The sequence below is a fragment of the Rhamphochromis longiceps genome, linkage group LG18 (genome assembly GCF_057381845.1).
Source record: "Rhamphochromis longiceps isolate RC_006_pf linkage group LG18, R_longiceps_female_GT1.1, whole genome shotgun sequence".
NCBI classification, from domain to species: domain Eukaryota; kingdom Metazoa; phylum Chordata; class Actinopteri; order Cichliformes; family Cichlidae; genus Rhamphochromis; species Rhamphochromis longiceps.
This window is the reverse complement of record NC_140574.1, coordinates 5307543-5329726: the sequence shown is the minus strand read 5'-3', so window position 1 is coordinate 5329726 and position 22184 is coordinate 5307543. Positions and strand designations below refer to the sequence as shown.

Sequence of the window (22184 nt, the reverse complement as noted above, 5' to 3'; positions counted from 1 at the left end):
AGCCCCAAACTGATTTTGTTATCAGACACTGCGTTGGACATTTGAACACAGGTTACTTTCTTTAGGAGCCTGCCTCAAGTGGCCTTTAGAGGAACTGCAGTTTTGTGGCACTTGCACATATCGGCTTCTGAGATTTTGATGCTTGGTTTTGGATTTAAATGGCCAGTCAGTCTGTAATCCACGTGTCTTTAGTCATGCTGGCATTGTGTTTAACATTTCTAGAACAATCTTGAACGTAGGGCAGGTTTCATTAAGGAGGAAGCATTGCTTACAGAGAACCAGACAGTGTGGTGAGCTTTTAATGACAGTCACTTAGGACTGAACAGATCTGGGGACTCCCTGAGGCTAACGGCTGGGCTTTTACCCTCGGGAACTACATACCTTTATGGACTTTTTCCTGTTATAATTCCCATTTAACAGGAATGCACACGTGATATATTACACATACCAACTAATTACAACTTGCAACAGCAGTGTTTTTTATGTGTTGTTGGGTTCGTGATATAGAGTTAAAAAAAGCATGGAGCCGCTACTCTGAGACAGAAGCTTCCTCCGTTAGACTCCATCTTCCAAGCTGAGAGGACAGACAGCTGCACAGGACACATTATCTAACACCTACTGAGTGAAGAGAGCATCTCTGCTTGGGTTAGAGGCTTCACTCCCTCCGAGGCTACCCACACTATAAATGTGTGCTGTCATGGCAATGCAAGGCTGCCCGGAGGTGGATGTTGTTGTGATCGCTGCGTTTTCTTTAGGATCTCATTGAAGAGAAAGCGATAGCTGCAGTGGCCACAGCTACACAGTGTGCCGCCGATTTGATCTGTGAAAGTCCAGCTTGAAAGCGAGCTGAGGCTTGAACGATAAACATATGCTTTGCTCACAGAGAAAATCATCTCTGGCCCTTAGTCCAGATAATTTACCTGCCTCATCAAACGCATTGTAACTATAGAAACAAAGTGCAGTGCGTCATACTCTGAAACGCACACACGGTAAAAAGAAAAAGTGAATTCCCCACAATGTGCAGCCGCAGGTTTAATTGCTACAGGATTAGTTTATATTGACTTCATTACCCTGGTGAATTTATGGCCACTTGGTGGCAGAAAAGCAGCACAACCAAACTGAATTACCACGTCTAGTTTTTATGGCTAATGAGTCTGCAACACGCAGCGTCCTCAAAGACTCAAATATGAAGTAAAATTTCAAAGACAAATATTGCAGTTTCTTTAAAGGCTACGGAGCCCCCCAGGGGACATGGGAGAAAAAAAAATTACGGAGGAAAAAAAAAATTAGGGAGGAAAAAAAAAATTAGGGAGAAAAAAAAATTAAGACGGACTTTTGCGAGCGCTCGCAAAAGTATTGCGAGATCTCGCAAAACTCCAACAATGGCGGCAGCTACTTAGTTGTAATATTACTCTTTCTGGGTCACAAAATACACTTTTAAGATATTTTGAGGCGTGAATGTAGTTGTGTAAACGTCAGATACCTGCTCGGTTTACAAGACATCACATATTTGCAAAAGTGCTCCGACGTTTTTGGAGATCTGACACCCACTAGCTCGAAGCTAACGGGAGGTCGAGACCTACTACAGCCGGGAGGAACACCGCTTTCCCGGCACATCGTGCCTCGACCTCCCGGTCGGCTTCGAGCTGGCGGCCACTAGCTCGAAGCTAACGGGAAGTCGAGACCTACTACAGCCGGGAGGAACACCGCTTTCCCGGCACATCGTGCCTCGACCTCCCGGTCGGCTTCGAGCTGGCGGCCACTAGCTCGAAGCTAACGGGAAGTCGAGACCTACTACAGCCGGGAGGAACACCGCTTTCCCGGCACATCGTGCCTCGACCTCCCGGTCGGCTTCGAGCTGGCGGCCTCCGAAGAATGCGGCTAAAACTTTTGCGAGAGCTCGCAATACTTTTGCGAGCTCTCGCAAAAGTCCGTCTTAATTTTTTTTTTCTCCCTAATTTTTTTTTTTCCTCCCTAATTTTTTTTTCCTCCCTAATTTTTTTTCTCCCATGTCCCCTGGGGGGCTCCGTATAATACGACCCCTTTTTTCCTCCAGTGAATTATCAGAAAGCAGGTCAACAGACAGAGTCCCAGTTCATTTGTCTGTTCCTCTTTGTCACAGATCTTGAATTGCTGCCGTTTTGGTATTGAAGCTTTGAAAAATCCCATAATAGAAAAGAGTCTTTGTTACTTTGTTATCTCCTGTATTGATGAAGCTGTGAGACCCCACCTCCATTTGCCTCATTATAAACTTTTCATAGTATAAAGGTAAAAGTTTCTGTGGCTGCAAGTTATTGTAATCTGCTGATCCTGAGAGGTACGGGTAAGACTTTTTTCCACATTTGATTATTTCTGTTTGCTTGTCTTTGTCTCTTCAGGTGTGATTATTGTACCCAGTGCCGGCGTGGGGATCGTCCTGGGCGGCTACATCATTAAGAAGCTAAAGCTGGGCGCTCGCGAGTCGGCCAAGCTGGCCATGATCTGCAGCGGCGTGTCCCTGCTCTGCTTCTCCACGCTGTTCATCGTGGGCTGCGAGAGCATCAACCTCGGAGGGATCAACATCCCCTACACCACCGGGTAAGGAGAAGCTGGGCGGGTGAAACCCGGGGAGGTGGTGGGTCGTGCTGCATCACAGCTGACGAGGAAGACCGACGTCACTTCGGCGTCAATGCCACTTCATTCATGTCTGAATTGAGTCTTTACACTGGGTCTGTGTGTGCTGTTCCTGCAGTGATGTTGTTGTGGAGGATGTAGAGAAACACTCAAAGGATGGAGGAGACAAAGACGAAGCTAAGAATAAACAGACAGAAGTAAAAGAAAATCAGACTGACTGAGGAGGAGGGTTAAAGAAACTGAGTAATGAAAGCGGCTGAAAGAGTGAAGTCAGCCAAATAGTTCATCTGGTCGTTTAAACACATGTAATCTGTTCCTGCCACTTTTCTCAGCCTTATTTCATGTCCAACTTTGTGTAATGTTGACCTCGGCCCTGTTTTTATGAGCATCATCTTCGAGCCTCAAAAACATGAGAGGCAGCATCCTCCCTACCTGGATAATACAAAGTCTTAAAATGCAGTGAGGTCTCTGGATTCTGGTGGGCTTTGATTTGATTTCACACACTGTTTATTTACTTTGGTCCAAATCAGTCGATGAGTTTGTAAACGTGTAGATTTTCCCCATGATTTGGTTTCTTTTCACACAGAACAAACTCCATAGAACGTAGCGTTTTGTGGGAACGAACAGATGAACAGAATCAACTTTTGGAGGTACAGGAGGTGTTTAGCTCAAAGTTGGCTTGGCTCACGTTCACATCCCTAAACAAATTGCTCTGAAGTTTGTTAAGACATGACTGAGACCTCCTCCAAAGGATCTCTGTGGATGTTTTCATCAGCACCAGAGTGATGACTGTGTTCACACCTGCATCTGTGAACCGCACCGAGAGGAAAAAACAGCCCAGAGTTTGATTTAAACAGACTAAACAGCGCAGTGTGAAAACACACTGATAACAACACAAGACATTTTGTGACAAAGTTTTTCTGTGTGGCGGAAAAACTAAACATCCAAACACCAGCCTACAAGCAGACAAAGCTCTTGCAACGTGCATTCTTGCACTTTGAAGTCATGTCCAGGACATTTATTACAGCGTTTTGTTGGCCGATATTTGTGTAAAGGACTGATGTACTGCCTGTTGCTAGAGGCAAAGACCAAAAGTACATCTGTACAAGAGGTGGGCGATGGATTTTCTGGATCTGTGAATGGTTCCCCTGTAAGGCAGGCATCAAACTTAGTTACAGACACGGAGAGTCACAGACGCCCTGCACGGGTCATCATTCCTGTTACAGTTCACGTAACGTCCAACTGAAGGATGCACGCATAGTCGGTGGCACTAGCATTTGTCACTTGGACCAGAGTGGATCCTAGAAACGTCTTTAAGACTAACAGATGTTTAAGACCTCTGCCAGAAAACAATGGCGATGTCACGTGATCCGAAGGCTTATGCTGCCTTCCTTGTACCTCACAGGTTATAGGTCGGATTTGGAAAAACGGGCGGTGACTTGCTCTGAAGATGGAGCCATTCAGCCATCAGTGCAGCGCCTGAGTACAGCACAGTGTATATATTTTTTCTCAGTCTAATAATACAGCTGTAGCACGTTCACTGATAGAATCCAGTCGGTTCTCTGTATAAGACTTTTTTGCCTAGCTGCAAATACTGTGTGAACAGTGAACACAAAGTTCAGCAGTTATACTTCCAACTTTGCACTTGAGATAGAAAGCAGCATTAACTCAGTCGGTGTCCAGACTGAAAAGTACATCGTGGTTATAATATCATTATAGGCCCTGCTGCTTGCACTGACAGTGGCTGGTGTTGTAAGCAGGCTATAAATAGTTTAGTTTGCTTGTTTGCTAATGTTGCTGACATGGTACTGTAATGAAATGGTGCCTTCATGTGTCTTAAAGATGATCAACCAAACCTGGAGGGCTGGCTGATTGTGAAATGCTCTCTGAATGATTTCATTCAGCCCAGTTTGTCACTTATAACAGACTGTAACCATAAACCTCTGCTTTTCACTGTAAAGGGCATCTGCAGCTATTTCAGTACTGACTTCCAGTGACACAAAAATACATTTGTTACCTACAATCACATGAAGCAGAAAGTTTTCCCCTATTTCTTTTCTTCTAATTGTTTCCTGTCACCCGACTGACGTATCAGTGACGTCTGCTCCAAACTGGTCTGTTTGTTCGATCTTAAAAATTTAGAAAATGTCAGAAAAAATTGGCTTCACGGTTTTCCAGGTGACATTTTCAAAGAGCTTGTTTTATCTGACATACAAAAAGTCAAAACTCTTCCATTAAAAAAGGTAGAAAAAAACCTCATGAACCTCAGGAATGTGTTGGTTTCTCAGCGTTATTATCTGTTCATTTCCTGTACTGCATTTTTTAGCATTATTCTTATTCAGAGAAACAGAATAACTTCTTGGCTGTTATTTATTTATTTATTTATTTACTAGGAAACCTTGGTGGGCATATCCTCCAGCTTTATAACTATATAGCCTTTATAACAGCTAGATGGTTACTGAAGACAATTAGCAGCAGGTTTATTTGTTGACAACATAATAGGAAAAAAAGAGATTTTATCCTTCAGAATAAAATATTTGGCTAATTTTCTTAAAATGTTATAGCTGCTGTAAACCGAACAAACTCAAATCTTTGATATGAAGCCATAATAAAACATCTTTTCCCCTGCAATCATCCCACACAGTTCTGAAGTTCATTTTTAGTCATGTTTTTAGAGGCGGCACAAGTTTTTGGCCAGATCTGCTCCATTCAAGTCTGCAGTTTCATCAACCTGACAGCCCTTAGTTGTTTTTTTCAGCACCTCCCCTGGTGTCATTCTTTTGCTTCTCCTTCCAGATGTAAACTTGGAATCCTGACTCTTTCCCTTAAACCGCAGACATCCGTTTGCCGACTGCAGCGTGGCCTTTCTCCTGTTTAATCATTTCCCGGTCTGACCGAGTAGGTGGTAGTTTTCATCACCCCATCTGTGGCTCATGTCAGGGAGGAAGCGAATGTTCGGATGAGTGCAGGATAACAGATAACGAGCCAGTGAACGGAGGCGTTTTCTTTTGCACAAAGCGTCCCTGAGAGCGATTACATGGCAACCGTGGAAAATGTCCAAGGACAGCTTGGAAGAGAGGATCTTTGGCTGCGTGCCCTCTCTGTTTTCTCTCTCGTTTGTCCCTCTGGTCTTTTTTTATTTCCCTCTGTGAGTCTGTCTGTCCCTTTCGCCCTCCACTCTTCATGTTTAATTCTTTTCGATTCCCTCCCTTCTGTCTCCTTTTCCTCGTCCTCTCTCTGCTTTTTCCTCTTGTTCGTCTGTTGTGTTTTGATGACAGCTGCGTCCATCCAACCCTACTGCTTAACTTGTTGTGAACAAAATAGATCAGGACGTGCCAGCTTGGCACAAACTTTTACATGGACGAAGGAAAGAAGAAATGATTCGTTTTTCTACGTCTAGGACCAAGGCCACTGTGACCTGAAAACAGCTTGTTTTGCCCATAACTTAAGAATTCTAGTTTTTCTTTTTGGCTTTTCCCAAACACGTCAAATCGTCTGAGTGTTCAGTGAATTTCTTTATCTGTCAGATTTCTCTGAAGAAGATTTGTAACTTTTTCCTCACGCAGTGTCATCATTACTAAATAAAATAATGGAGAAATGTACCGAAAGTGCTCATTGAAAAGCTGTGATGACTTTTCCATCAGCCTGAGCTTTACTTTGATGCTGCTTATCAGTAATGTGTTAGACAAGCAGTCACTATGCGGATCAATGCGAGCAAGAAATGAGCTTTTACACAGTGTTTAGTGTAATGATGTCGCCTGTTAACAGACTGAATTTGACTTAATGCCACTAAGTGCTGGGATTAATTTGTTTTCAGTGTTGAACACTCAGAAGTGGAATAGCTTTAAAGGAAAATAACTGTCTAATTAAAAAGGTTCTGTTTTCTCCCTTCAGACCTACACTCACTATGACGCAGAGGAACCTGACCGGAGGCTGTAATGTGAACTGCGGCTGTAAAATCCACGAGTACGCTCCGGTCTGCGGCTCTGATGGCATCACATATTTTAACCCCTGCCTAGCTGGCTGTGGCAGCGTGGCCAACGACAGCACTGGGGTAAGAGGCCACGATACCTGTGTCTTATTTTTTTAAATGTTGACACTAAAACATCTTAAATTCAGTCTAAGATGTATTTTAAATGTTTTGTTTCACTATTTTCTGCCCACGGCACGTGGTTTTCTCAGCTTGACTGTTACTATTTTCAGCTCATGCAGCTCCGTCCTCTCATCCACAGGCAGGTCGCGGCAGATGGCCGCACCCCCCTGAGCCCGGTTCCTCCTGGAGAATACTTCCTGTTAAAAGGGAGTTTTTCCTTCCCACTGTCACCAAGTGCTTGCTCATGTTAACTGGGATTTTTTTTCTGTATTATTTTAGCAATTTACCTTAAAATATAAAGCGTGTTGTTGTGATTTAGCGCTACATAAATAAAACTGAATTAAATTAAAGGATCAATAAGCTCATAGCAGAATTGCTACTCCACCTACAGCATTGGTCCAAATTTAATCAAACTAGCACAAACTAAAGGTCACGTATGTCATTTTTACTGGCAACAACCTCTGAACTGTGATGGAGTTTGGTGATGTTCTCAAACAGTCATGTTTGCTGGGTTAGCTTCTTTAAACCATTCAGCTTCTTTTTAAAATTAGAAACAGGTTCTAATTTGGTATATTAACTGATGTAGAAATTCTATTTTTCTGTTCTTTTCAAATTAATAATTGCATTTAGACAGTGTTCTTGAACTTAACTGTTACTTTATAAATTATTTCGAAGTGAGATGGAAGAAGGTCTTAGTTTAGATGTGCTTTTCCCTCAATATTCATTTTAAAAGGATCCTCAGTTTAACTTGTTTGAACTTGTAAACACTACGGGGTAGTAGTAACCTGGACACTATCCTGGCGTTGTATATGTGTGATTTCAAGGCCAAAAACCAGAAGATTTTAATAATTTTGGCAAAAGAAGCAAAATGTTACCAAAAAGTTCCGTTTAATTCATTTTGTTGTTATTATACAAGCAAAGCCAACACAATGATATATGCAGTATTAATATGTAGGTGCAGCGCAACACAACACAGTAATGACACGACACAGTAACATAATAGAAAAGCAAAAACATAAAATGATATAAAAGCGGATAAAATAAATAAAAAAAATCATGTAGATTAATATAAAGAAAATAAAATAGCAGATTAGTGACTTATAGGTAATCTGTTGTTACTGATAAAGTGTCAGAGTGTGGCAGGTTCTGATCCAGTGATTATGTGTGTTACAGTGTGTGACTGAGTTCAGTGCTTATGGTGCACATGATTGGAGAGACAGATTTACAGGCCGGGAACAAAAAAATCTGTTCCTGAGCCTTACAGTGTGAGACACTGGTACTGTTTCACACTCAGTGGGGGATCAATGTTGAAAGGGGGAGTGGGGTCATAGTTCATGTTACACGCATGCAAGGTAAAGCGTTTCAGGTAGCAGTCTTTAACGGCATGTAGCGGGTGCCAACAGGACGCTCTGTTGGTTTCACTAACTGCTGCAGGTGCAGTGATTGTACCAAGCTGTTGTGCAAGATGTTACCGTGCAGTGGTAGAAGCTGTCCAGATGGAGCCTTTTCAATCTCCTCAGGCAGTGGAGGCATTGTTGTTGCTTATCAGGAAGTATATAGAGACCATGTCAGGTCCCCAGAGGCATAGAGACCAAGGAACTGAAAGCTCGTTATGTTCTCAGCTTTACCCTGTTGTAGATGGGGCTCTGTCTACCTTTTTTGGACTTTCTATAACATTAAGATCAAGGTTTTTGTTTGAGTCAGCAGATGCTGGATCTGCCCTCTGTAGGCCATGTCGTCATTATTAGACGGAGGCACTCGGATAGGTTTGAAAGAGTAATAAAAGGCCTTTATTTTCCCAGTGCTAAAGACATTCTCACTTCTTTTTAGCAGTTACATTAATGTCTAAAGTAATAACATTATGAACCATGTATCTAAACTTCCATACGTATCTTCATTTGCCCTCCAGATCCGAAACTACTCCGACTGCGCCTGCGTTCAGAGCCGGCAGGTCATCACGCCGTCGACTGGCAGTCAGGGCAGCAACCAGCTGCAGCTCGTCATCGTCAAGACCTACCTGAACGAGAACGGCTACGCCGTATCGGGGAAGTGCGACCGCACCTGCAATACGCTCATCCCCTTCCTCATCTTTCTCTTCATCGTCACGCTCATCACTGCTTGCGCTCAGCCCTCCGCCATCATTGTCACCCTCAGGTACGCCTTTATGAATCACTCACTGTGAGGAGGATGGGATGTCAATGTTTTGTTCCAACTAAAAGTCGTCAGCCTCTTTGGTTTTTAAGTACCGGTAACTGCCTCTCTGCAGACCAGGTGTTCTTATCACCTTTCTGAGAAAAAAAGAAACAATTTTCTATTTTTGTAGGAAATGAGTTTTCAAAAATAATCAAAAGTGGTGGAAAAGTTGAAGAAACTTTACTGACTGTAGACAAACTGTGAGAGTAAAGGCGACACTGTTGACTTACTGGTTGATCTACATTCCCTCTCTTACCTTATGGACAGCTGGCCTGCAAGGAGCCAGTTGAGATGGTTTAGGCATATGAACAGGATGCCTCACGAGCGCCTCCTAGGTGAGGTGTTTTGGGCATTTCCCATTGGGAGAAGACCCCTGGGATAGTACTGGGATAGTGCTGGCTTGGGAATGCCTCAGTATTCTTCCCAGATCAGCTGGAGAGGTCTGGGCATCTCTTATTAGACTGATGATGTGACGATGAATTTGAACGTGAACATTTCTTCTTTCATCCAAGTGGCAGTACTATCAAACTGTGATTTCCAAACTTTATCAACTCAATTCCCACAAAGTCTTTGAACTGATTTGTCTGATGGAAATGTATGTATTTGATAGATATTTCTGAACATTCGACAAATAAAAATGTTAACATCATTAAAGGATTCAGGCATGGGGCCATTTTCGATTTAAAAATGGATAAGTGGGTCTTTGTTAAGTAGATTTGTATCACGCAGTAGGACAGTCAAGTAAGATGAACATAATAAAGCCAAAAACACAGATATTTGTTGTGAATGAGCAGAATTGTTGCTGAATCACGTCTAAGCTGATCAAGTCTGCCGGCATCAGTCTTGTTATCTTTATCTGATAACAAAGCTCTCCTGCTCTCATCCAAACATGGTGACGTCTGTGTGCAGAGTCAGCAAACTTTAGAGTTTTATCAGAGTCGACTGGTGAATCCCCGCCCTTTTAATGTCCCTGTAACCCACTAAGATTAAAGGTAATTTGGCTAATGCTTGAAAAAAGCTGTAAACATAAACATGGTTATGTGCCGTCTGTGGTGAAAACACTCTTAGCCAAGTCCACAGATCAGTTCCCATCCATTTGGTTCATTTTTACTTTTGCTTTTTTTTTTTTTTAAGAATTAACCGTTTTATTTTTCATAAATATGGCCGTGAAGCTTTTCGTTTCTTTGGAGGATTTTATTGCATATTACAGACCAAGAGGTTGCACAACAGGCATGGATGGTGAATATTTATTCGAGTTGTGAAGTTTGACTGTGTGTGGTCTCAGAAATGTTTTAGATGCAGGCACGATGCTTGGAAATAAATCTACATTCACGGAAACACAGAGTTGTGTGTTGTTATCACTGAACAAACACTTAAAATTTCAATTTTCATTGAACAAACACTTAATTTTAGCGATTCAACTGTAATATTTAACATTAGCTTAGGCAGTTGCTTTATTTGGTTCTATCATCCTCTGTTTCTGCCTCCCTCAGTCACCTGTCTGTGTGTTGCAGGTCTGTAGCGGAGCAGGAGCGGCCGTTCGCTCTGGGAATGCAGTTTGTCCTCCTCAGGACTCTCGGTGAGTAGAACCGGAAAGCACAGAGCTGCTCGTCTTGTTTTATTTTGCCATGAAATTAAATAGAAAAGCAGAATATCAGCAGTGTTATTTGTGGAGCTCGATGGAGAGATGGGCTCACTGCTTGTAAACACTCGGTGCCTCCTGACTCACGAGATGTTTTACAGATTTTTAAAAAGTGGCAGTTATCCTGAATAAGGAGGAGTCAAAGGAGGTGAATTATATTTGATGCATGTTCAGGGAGCTGCTGTCAGTGTAAGTTATTTAGAGGACAGTTAGAAACTGTGTTTGGGGTTAATCAGGTGGTGAGGATTATGAAATTTATGAAATCCAGGATGGCACTTCTCATCTTGTGCTGCAGTTTCTCACAGCAGCTCCTGCAGCTTTATTGGTGTCTCACCTCAATGAGACAGCTGAGAGCTCACGTCTGTTCTGGGTTTTTTTTTTGTTTAGTTTGTTTTTTTTACCTCCCTTGACCTCTTCTTTCCCTGTTTTCTCTTCCATGTCATCGTTTTTTTCTTTCTTTCTGCTCTTTCCATCTCCTTTTCTGTCCACTCTCTCGTTCTTTGCCCCGCCTGATTTCTTCTTCTTCTCTTTTTTTACTCAGCCTACATCCCGACTCCCATTTATTTCGGGGCCGTCATCGACACCACCTGCATGTTGTGGCAGCAGGACTGCGGCGTCCACGGCTCCTGCTGGGAGTACGACGTCACTTCTCTGCGCTTCGTGTACTTCGGCCTCGCTGCTAGCCTCAAGTTCCTTGGCTTCTTCTTCATCTTCCTCACCTGGTACTCCATTAAGTACAAAGAGGAGCGGGTAGAGCGCTGGCTCAAGCGCCACCTGTCGCCCGTCGACACCGTGGGCAGCCTCGTCTGCCACCCCGGCGGCCACAAGGGCCACGCCCGCACCCGATCCTGTCCCGTAAATATCCCTCGAACCGACCCCAACGCTCTGCCTGCTAATGCACCGCCGCGCGCCGGCACCCTGAACCGTGGCGTTAGCACCCAGAGCTGCCCCGGCCAGGAGCTGAAAGCAATAACTCCTCCTCCGGCAGCCGCGGCTGCACCTTCACCCGCAGCGGCGCCCAGCCCCGCACCTGCCCAATCACTGGAACACGTCTCAGTCCGAGTCTGAGCTCCAGATCGGGGCCAGGCGACGAGGCAGGTCTCTTCCACTGACATCTTGTTTCTCCAGTCAGCTGGGTTTTTAGCCGCTGTCAGGAACACCAGTCACAACACGGATGTCCCGCTCGCATCTCAAATCTCTGATTAGCTGGTGAAACACTGGTAAACTACGTGGACCGAAAACCTTCAGGTAGACCTCCACTTTGTCCAGACCAGGTGGAAATCTCTGCTCGGTTCATTGAAATGCAAATGGAAGCTTGGTTTCCTTTGAGATGGAAGACAGTTCATCGCTCATAAGCCCCCACCTCCACACTCCACCTTGGCAATGTGTGCCTTCTGTCACCACGATCCTCACATTAATAGTACAAAACACACTGGAAGCCCCTCACACACAGACTGGTCACCTTGTAGGAGTCACCTGAACAGATACCTCAGCTTCGCTAACCTCTCCCTTCAGCTTCACCGTCGCCTCACGTCTGCGTGCTTCATCCTCATTTGCGATTTTCTTTTGAGCCATTTTTGTTCTTGTATCAGCGCTTTCACTGGAAAAAAAAGAAAAACCTTTGGAAATGTGACACACAACCGTTAAAGAACTGGAAACCGATGGCATGGTGCTATGTGAAAAACAGTGTCCTTTTTTTAAATCTTTTTTTTTTTTAAAAGAAAAAACCCAACAGGTCACTGGGCTAAGCAGCTTGGCATGCACAGAATGCCTTCCTCTTCGATGCAAGGCCTTTTGTTGCTCCCCTGACACAATGACACGCAGTATTACTGCTGAAAGTCGGATTGTTTTGGCTTTTTCCAGCTCCATACAATGCATCCATACATCCGGGCCTCCGACTGGCACCCTGTGATAAGCAGCTTAACCTGGGAAGAAAAAAAAAAAAAAGAGGATCGGCATTTTCCTCCTGACCACATTCCCGGCGAGCCAGCGGCGGATTCTCCGAATAAACGACTGGAAGAACGAGGAAAGAAACGGACTACATTTCAGGCTCAGTGACTTCCGTCCACTTTACTAACAGCAACTCTAACATTTGTACTCAACATGTAGGATGGCGAGTAATCGACCATCACGTAGAGGTCATAGTGTAGTCATCTGTTCCCTTTGTCTGCTCCAGAAATGAAAGCGGCGTCTGCAGATGGAAACTGTATGAATGCACCTTGATGGTTTAATATGAAACACTAGTCCTGGTGTATTATGGGTAATGACCTGCTCGTCTGCCAGAATGTGATGTGTGTTGCGTTTGATAGGTGTAAGTCGCAGCCAAGTGAGGAAAAAATAAGAAAATAAGGCATCAGTTTGCAGAATGGTTAGGTTGTTTATTGAGAAAGTAGAGAAAAGGTCACAGATTCCTGATGGAGTGCAGCTAATGATCGTTTTCTTTGATCTAAAAAAAAAGTCAAACAATGTAAATCAACAGTTTTTCTGAGCTCAAATTTTTTTGTTCAACCCCGAAACCCAAAGATGTTTTTAGCAATATGAAAAACCGAAACGCTTAACCTATCAAATGTGCAAGTCCAATTAGGCTCATTTCCAGCTCTACTGTTTTACTCTTGGACTCGACTAGAGTAGCTTTGCATGACTCACAGTTTAAAATAATCCTCTTTTAACTCATACAGGCCTTTGTTCAGTCCCTCAATTCGTCTACTGTCCCAAACAAGCTCTTTTAATATTTTACACCAGTGGTTCTTAAACATTTTCAGGCCTGATCCTGTTTTCACCTGTCACTAAACCATCTTTTGTCAATTACTAACAACAAACGTAGGGTCTTGATCTAGAGTCAATGCAAGAGCATAGAAAAAAAAGTACCACTGCTTTAAACCTGCTTTCTTCTGGTTGGCTGCCCCTCACAAACAGTAGGTTTGAGCAGGAGGGGGTGGGGCTTTGGTCTCACACCCAGAGTGGTGTTGCCTGAGATGACAATAGTAGGGACTTCCCAGCTCACTCACTTAAATATTCACCATTAAAACAGCAGACATTTAAAGTAAGGATAACAGCTCGACTTTAAAAGACGTGAAGCGCCAGTTTGAACCTCAGACGTTGTTTTTTCTTTTGGCAGTTTGGTGTAACAGATTTAGTCGTTAAAGGTCAGAATAAATTTTGCTCCATTTATTATGACATTTAAAAAATATAACATTAAACTCAGCAGCAGTCGTTTTTTGGTAGACGTTTTCTGATCGTGTTCTGTGAAGGAAAAGTTGCACAACTGCTACTAAATGCACTGAAAAGCAAGCAGTCACCGTATTTGGAAAGTTTTCAACAAGAAGCCTCAACAAAAATAAGTAAAAATGACCAATCTGAAGAAAACACAACCCAATAACAGAAAAATTAGACCTTTTTTTTTCTTGTTTGTTTTGATTTCAAAAGTAACAGTTAAGTCATATATTTAAAGCTTGTTTTAAAATTAGTTAGTGGTTAAAGTAGTTAAATTTTTGATTTAGCAGCCCAGTGGAAGCAAATAAACACCATCACTTTTATGTTTTTAATTCTACTTTACACTAAACAAACTGTGGAACTGAAGTGATTCTTAACAGTGATGAAAGCTCAAAAAGTAACAAGTTTAATTCCTAAAATGTTTTAATAGTTTTGCAATAAATGAATAGTATTAGTAAAAGTAAATCAATAACATTTGTCGGACACTGTCAGTGCGCACAGTGATGGGACAAACTTTTTGATCCCGAAAACAATTTTGCTCCAAATTTTTTGGATTCTTTTAAATCCAGAGATTACATTTACAAAGGAAATATTTTTGAACCTGTACCACCATGTAAGCCATGTTTGTGTTTTGTACATAAACAGTTGGATGAGGATTTGCTTCCACTGTGGCTGCAGGCCAAAACTTTTCTCCTCAGTCTAGAAACCTTGAGGGCATTTCTGAGCTTTAGGAACAGAAATATAAATTTAGATCAGTGTCAGAGCTTCTTTCCTCTTGGCTCTCTGTTTACAGCTCGTTGCACATCCGTGTTTGTTTTTCCCTCTGAAAACTCAAACCTCACAAAAACACTGTGTTTGGATGTCGAGGTGCGATGCCCGTGGAGGCTCGATGTTACATGTGCTCTTACTGTACACGCGCAGTTTCATCGATCGCTGTCCTGTGAGGACACCTGCTGGGCAGATGTGTACCAGCCGTCCGACACACACATCATGTCCCAAACCAACCGAAGAGAAAGACGATCAATACTTGTTACATGCGAGACAGAGAACAAGAACCAAAACAGTATTTTTGTGTGTCGACAGCACGGTTGGTGCCTCATTTTGTCCCGGTGTTTTTACTTTTGAGACCTCAGATAAAAGCAGCTCTGATATTTAATGCTGAGCATTCAAACTGGGCAAACTTTAAAATGAGATGCCTGACCATCACTCCTGAACCCCAGAAAGTTCACACTCATTTAAAGCCACCTGTTTCATTTGCTGCACGGTTTGAGCTCCAGCAGGTGAAGGACAATTTTTAAACCGTTTTCTGGCGGTTAACCTCTTTCACCAAACTAATAAAAACGTAATAAAAGCAGCTATTTAAGCAGTAAGACTTCAGACAGATACCAACAGGTCGACTTGGGCTGTATTTTTATGCATTCATCAAAGATTCAGTAAAAGGACTCGATGTTACAGTCCCTGACAATGCATTGCTTTAAATGGAGAAAATCTTGAGTGATGGCTGTTATGAGGAAAAGCAGCCCAGAAACTTGACCAGCGGCACACATCGTTGTGTGCCTAAACTTTCGTTCTTTTACCCAAGCTAGTCTGCCCTTTTTCCTTGGTTAGATTTAAAGAATTTAAAATTCAAAATAGTTAAACTCAAAGGTTTGAGCAAGTCTAGGCATACCTGTAAAAAGAGAACAGTTGCTCATACGTTTACGTTATATGTGCATTATTGACACAGTATTGTCACTTCATTGTAATCGTCAATACACGGTTATCATGAAACTCATAACAGCCAACAAACAATCGATCAGTCGACCCTTGTTTTTGTTTACAGTTACTGCATTAATATTATTATTATTATCATTATTATTATTGTTTTACACGTGCTTCCTATTTTGTTCCCCTCAGAGAGTCGCGGTGCATCTTGTGCAGCAATAGGATAAAAAATAAAATTCAAGCTGGAATATTTCAAGATGAGGCGCGTGCTGGAGCTGATGACTGACTGGTGAGCTTTAAGGGTTCAGTGATGTTAAAAAAGATTCTTGTTTTAATTAAAGTGATTATCATGGTTGAACAGGTTAGAGCTCATGTCTGATGCAATAACATGTTTCTGTAATGTTAGAGTGACAATAATCACACACAAGAAACGTCGTTGGGACAAAAAAGAAATCGCACCACTTCTCAGTAAATGGAAGGAAAACTTGACGCACGATTCCAGTAGAGAAAGTAGAGTAGAATCAAATTTCAGCACATCATTCCATTTTCATGTACAGCGAGAACAACTAATACAAATCTCACCCGTGTCCGTCTGTGTCGTGTTAGAGATGCTCGTCCATCCGTTTAACATTTAACAACCAGAACATCTGCTGTTTCAGTTTGTCCATGCAGCGCTGTGGTTTAGCTGCAGGCGGCGCTGTTTCACGTCTCAAACGACACTGGGGGGATGAACTGCTGACACCAGTATTTCTTGATGGCTGGCTTTTTTTCCCTTTTTGATACCACACAAAAAGAAAATGGGAAGTTTTTGTTTAACAGGAGGAAAAGGTGCGTTTATTGGGGACTATTTTTCATGGCGGATTAGTCAACCTGTTACTTTTGGGGCAGCACAGTGATGCATGTGGGAGTGGGTCTGTGCTCATGGTAATAGAGGAACATTTTAGTCGTCTTTGGACAGCGGTGCAGTGCTGTTAGGAGGAAGTTTGTGGCTTTCTGGGTGTCGTACAGCTTAATAAACCTTGTAATGAGGCACACAGGAAGCCTCCTAATCACACACCTGGACCACCTGATGCACTGATAGATATTCTGTAATCTTTATAATGAAGCTGAAAGCTTTTTAAGGGGTTCAAAGGTCCAGAAATTCTCACTTCTCATTTTAGCCGCACATAACCAGCCGTGCAGGTGGTGTCAGTATTTCATCCTCCGGCTTCAGGATTTTACCACATCGAGTCGTTTACCTCTGTGTGTTGCTTCATATGTGGCATCATTTCCAGACTGTGACTACAGACAAAGACTGAATCTTTACGAGCTCCTTCAGGCAGATGTAGGTTTTACCTTCTTCTTCTTTTTTTTTTTTAAAGAAAAAAAAACAATCAGTATTGTATTTATTTCCAAACAGTGTTTTTGAATGACTGAACGATCGCACTGATGAGAGGCAACATGTAGATTTGTGGATGCACTGTTTACAGATGCCTTGGTTACTTGACTTCTGTCAATAAAAATGTGAAGAAAAAAATTAATAAAAGAGAATTACAGAAACTGCTGCTTTGTGTTTCTTCTTCTGTCTGCAGTCGTTTATCTGCCGCGTTCCCTCCAGCTGGTTTATCTTAACAGGAATTGAAACACAGAAGAATAACAATAAAAAACAACTCATTGAGCACATGTGGTTTTATACATTTCTTATATGTTAGATTTCTGTGGTTTGCAGTTCTTTAGATGTTATTCTGGGTTCTTTTGTGACCTGGATGAGTCACTGGTAGCTTCTTGGAAAGTTCACCTCTCCGTTGTTCACTGGAGCCCCAAAGCCTTACAAACATCTGCAGACTAATAGATGCCAATAACTTTGTAATTGTTCTCATAAGTGTTCTTGAGCGTCTTTACATCGTGGTGTGATGTTTGTTTTTCTGAGCTTTTAGCCTGCTTCACTTTGACAGACAGGTTCTGTTTGAGTGATTTCTGGATTTCTAACGAAATCATCATTTATAAAACACTTTTTTACTTACTTGGGTTATTTTTTTATCTAATATTAAAATTAGTTTGATCTTAAAATACAGGCCATATTAAAGAGAAATGGAAACTAGAACTAAATATTATTATCACTGATAATGTATGGGAAGAGATGTATAAAACTTGTCACAAGGGAACAAGTAGTCAATTATGGAGAGTTTGACTGGAAATTTAAAATTAGATTTTTTTAAATACACCTCTTGTTATCTCCTCATATTGTAAGGAACCCAATGCAGAACTATGTTGGAGAAAATGTGGGGGAATAGGAGACGATTCACACATCTTTTGGGACTGTCCAATAATTCAAGGTTTCTGGATAAGAATCAAAGAAGAAACAGAGAAAATCAACCCTTACGTTGGGTGAGTGCTGAGTGTTTGTATATGTGTGCGTGAGGGTGGGAATGCATGTTTGTGTCTGTGTGTGCCTGTTTGTCTGTGTCTATATGTCAGGTCGGGTCTTAGACTCCACCTCTCTGGGAACTCCCAGGCCCTCCAAGGCCTGTCTCCCCTCACCACACTCCTTGCCGGTGACTGATGGGTTGGTGCATTGGTGGTTCTTGGTGTCATGGGCTGGGCATTCAGGTATGTACCGGCTCACTCCCGGTGGCTACCTGGCGGGGCCTGGCGCCTGTTGCTCGGTCAGGCCTCCTCCGGGGTGCGGGGGGCCCTCCGGCAGAGGGCCCCTCCGGCCTCTGGGCCTGCAGCTCGGTTCACTCTGGCACAGCTGGCTGCCGGCAGAGCTGGCAGGCACGCCGGTGCAGCCCCCTCTAGCTTCTGCTCTGTGGCTACTGGGTGACGTCTCGTCTGGGGATCCTCAGGCCTTCCCATGAGGGTGGCACGGATGCCCCTCCCGTGGTCCTCCTTGGGCTCTCGCACTCTGAGGCCTCTGGATGTCTGGGGCCTGGATCTCCTCCATGCCTGCTTCATGCCCTGGGGGACGGGGCTATGGCTCGCTACATCCTCTTGCAGACCATTACATGTGGAAACCATTTGATGTTATCAGGGCCCTGGCTCTTGTTCACATTAACTGTATGAAAGGCCTTTTGGACATCGCTGAGTTCAGTGATGAAGTGTTGAGTATCTTTCAGTTTCTGTTTCAGTTCAGAAGAACTAAAAAGAGCATCAAGCATATTCAAATCTCTGTCTGGCTTAAAACCGTCTACAATGATCTGACTGCTGCTCTGGGGATTTTGAAACCCTGATATGGTTTTCATACAAGTCCAGGCAGACCCAAAATTTTTTGCAGCAAATTTGCTTTCAAGAAGGTTTTTGTAGATCTGTTTTGCTTTCAAGAGCTCGATTTTCAAGTCTTTGGTGACTGCCTGAAAGTCAGTAACAGCCCCCTCTTTAAAAGCCTGTCTCTTTTTCCTTGAACAGGATTTGATGCATTTGGTGACCCATGGCTTATTGTTAGGGTACACTTTAGCACGCTTAAGGGGTATAATCATGTCTTTACAAAAACTGCATATGAGCTAACATCCACCAAAGCATCAAGACTGAATAAAAACTTCCCAATCTGTAAATTGAAAACATTCCTGCAAGGTAAGCACAGATTCTTCTGACCACATGATTGATTGATGATAACATAATTTTTTCACCCCCCAAAAATTCATGTTCAAAGCAACATATCAGCCCGATATCACACAGAACTGTCACATGACATCAAACACGAGCTGTCAGCTCTGCAGAGTGGGCAATCATAATGAAGCAGTTCATTATAAGCTGCAGACTCAAGCTGCTCTTCATATATTTGTCCACCAGATGTCACCAAAGAGGACTGTGATGAAAGCTTCGAGTAATGAACCGTTTTTCATTACAAGCTTGGCCAACTGACTACAATCTACAATAAACTAATATGGCTTTTCAATCCTCTCTTCAATCACTTGGTACCACCAGGAACCTTTAAATGGGCACTCAAGCTGCCTGGAGACTGTTTTGTCGTGCACATCAGAGAAACCACAGGTAAGACAATCTTATCCAAAAGGTCAGTGTAACAGTATTGTTTTCCACCAGCTTAACCAAACTTCCCACACTAACTGAAATTTCTTTTCCCAGGCAAACATTAAACAGCAGCAGCTGGAAAACTGGAAAACCTAAAGCCAAATAATCAATAAGACATAACCAACTTTTGTATGAGTGAGTATTGATAAACTGAGCAGAATTAAACCTCAGTGAAACCACATATAAGTTCTGGTAACTGGCACATATTTATGTTTAATATGTTGTTTTATATTTTGATCAGTTTCAGGTGTTTGTGCGACTGTGTTAACCATCAGTAAAACCACATATAAATCACACTTCTGTGTTTAACAATTACAACACTTGATGCTGTTTTTCTGATTCAGGATTATGTGTGTGATGAGTTGGCCACACAGTTCTTATCTTTCTGCTTCACACACACACAAAACTGCCGAGGTTGAAGCTGGCTTCAGTCTCTTTCTACCCCAGGTCTCACCACATTTCCAAAATGTAAACTCTGAGTCTCATAAGAAATGTGGTTCAAAAAGATGAATGCATCCTTACTGAAAGCTAAAGATGTCCAGCAGACAAAAACAGCAGCTGAATGAACAGTTATCATGAGCGAGTGTACAAACACTATCACAGGAAATAACAGAAATAAACTGGAGTTTCCATTTATACCTGTAGTATTTTTTCAGCTCCATGTCATCTTCCAATATGTCAAAATATGATTTCATTGTATCTTAAACAAATACAAACTTCTTTCTTTTCCCAGAATTTAGACAAATGAACAAAAAATAAATGATTATTTATTTAGGTATTAAAATAGGAAAAATCAGTTTAAATTAGAGCACCATTAAAACAAGAAATTAGCACAGAAATGCCAAAAGACAAAAACAGAACAATAAAGTGTCTTTAAAACTGATTCAAAAACAGTTGTAGGAGCAGTTTTATGAACCATGTTCTGTTAATATACTGACTAACCAGCAGCAACACTCTGACTCAGTGTTTCCATCTGTGTTTATTTCCATCTTTACAGTCAGGCAGAAACATCTCACAGCAGCTGGAAAAACCAGTGAGCACACTTTAGAGGAAAAAAGTGAAAGTTTATGTTCAACTGTAAAATATTCTCTGTAATGTAAATTGTTCTGCTCTCTGACAAACCATCAGAGGTGCAGCACGTGTATCATTTGGTGTTTGAAGCAGAAACAAAAGCAAAGAGTTAAAGGAAGACACATTTGAAGAAGAAGGAAAATGAAAACAAGACGTCACTGAGCAACAACCTGACAGAACGAGAGCCAACAGTTTACTATCAGAACTGAGGCTGATCATTAACAGGGAGCAGCAGGTAACAAGGTCATCAGCAGTGGAGGAAAGTATGGAAGTAATACTCAGCTTCATATTTGAAGATACTCGAGTATCTTAGCTGCAGGTCTGGAACAATGGTTTTATTTCCTTTCCCATTAAACATCTCACACAGCCCCTCATCTGTGACCCTTAGCAAACCCACTGGATATCTACCTGCACATAAAGGAGATCAGATCAGTTCCATCTAGACCAGCTGTAACAGGAAAATGCTGCTTACACTTTGATGCATCACTTTCAGTTTGTCATATAAGACAATATATCAGATTGAGGCATTATTTTCCTGCAGTGAGTAAATCTACTTTGTACTTTACTCTTTTCTTTTAGGTAAAGGCTCTAAACAGTACTTGTACACTGTGGAAATCCCATAAGAACGTCTCCTGAACTCTGAAAAATAACAAAACAAAGACTAAAAGGAGGTCATGGGTGCTGATGATGATGCTGATGATGATGAGGAGTAGCATGCATTTAAAAAGTGACTGATGTCCTAGAATACAACAGAACAGTGTCTCTACAAACTTATGAAAACATGACAGTCTTGCATTAGTTTGTATTCTTATGATTTCAAAAAACGAGGGAAAAATCTCCTTGAAATGCACAATTCCTTTTTGTTATTTCTTAGTGTGTGACGTATTTTATTGGCTTTATGATTGGTGCAAACAGTTTCCTGATTCATAATGGAAATAGATTTTAGACACAGGAGGAACACGCAGTGATCAGCAGGAGCAGCTTGGAGTCCAGTCTTCTTCACACTGAGGAGGGACATATATGCAGGAACAGTTGTCATAACTGTTACAACCACCAGATGGCGAAAGAGTCCCACTGCAACTTTAAGCCATGAAGGATGTGTCTTGATGTTTGCTTGTGATAAATCTGCTTTATGTGAGTCTTTTTCAGAAAGTAACAGTAATATGTCTGATTATATGTCTTTAATCAGTAAAGTCTCGCTTTGCTAGAAATAAATCAATAATAAAATTGTAAACATGCAGCTGTATGTTAGAAGTCAAAGGGTCCTTAAGTCTTCTGTAAATTGACGGGGATCAAATGAAGGACACAAGTATCTGTTCTTACTCTAATAAATGCTGCTTTAATATCCAACAGACTATTTTCCTTCCTCATCAGCAGTAAACAGCTCGACTGCGTCTGTGCATTTGTGTCCTCCATACTTGTTTCCACAGACATCTCAGGCTTGATGCCACGATGCAGTGTAGAAACCTGACAACCCTCTGACTCATGTTCAAATGTTCAAGGACATTTCTCAGGATCATGTATGACCCCTTTTTGACATTTGGACTTTCATTAATAATATTTGTGTTTCTGAGTCATTTTTGTGGAGACTTCTGTCCAACGTAGTGTCCAAATGAAGCCTGAAGCTTTTCTTCACCCTCTTGTCAG

The 22184-nt window shown here is 42.1% G+C and overlaps 1 protein-coding gene across 7 annotated transcripts in view; it reads left to right on the top strand.

Moving 5' to 3' along the window:
* Nucleotides 1–21683, top strand: part of LOC146647565 (solute carrier organic anion transporter family member 5A1-like) — a 55529-nt gene extending 33846 nt beyond the window's left edge. For 2 of the 7 annotated variants that reach the window (XM_085388749.1, XM_085388748.1), the window contains 5 exons: nucleotides 2379–2577; nucleotides 6508–6667; nucleotides 8616–8860; nucleotides 10414–10478; nucleotides 11083–16731. In XM_085388749.1, coding sequence (XP_085244875.1) covers nucleotides 2379–2577; nucleotides 6508–6667; nucleotides 8616–8860; nucleotides 10414–10478; nucleotides 11083–11609 — 1196 coding nt within the window. In that variant the 3' untranslated portion in view covers nucleotides 11610–16731. The other 5 variants (XM_085388753.1, XR_014908433.1, XM_085388752.1 and 2 more) reach the window with 5 other exon arrangements.
* The last annotated feature ends 501 nt before the right edge of the window (nucleotides 21684–22184 follow it).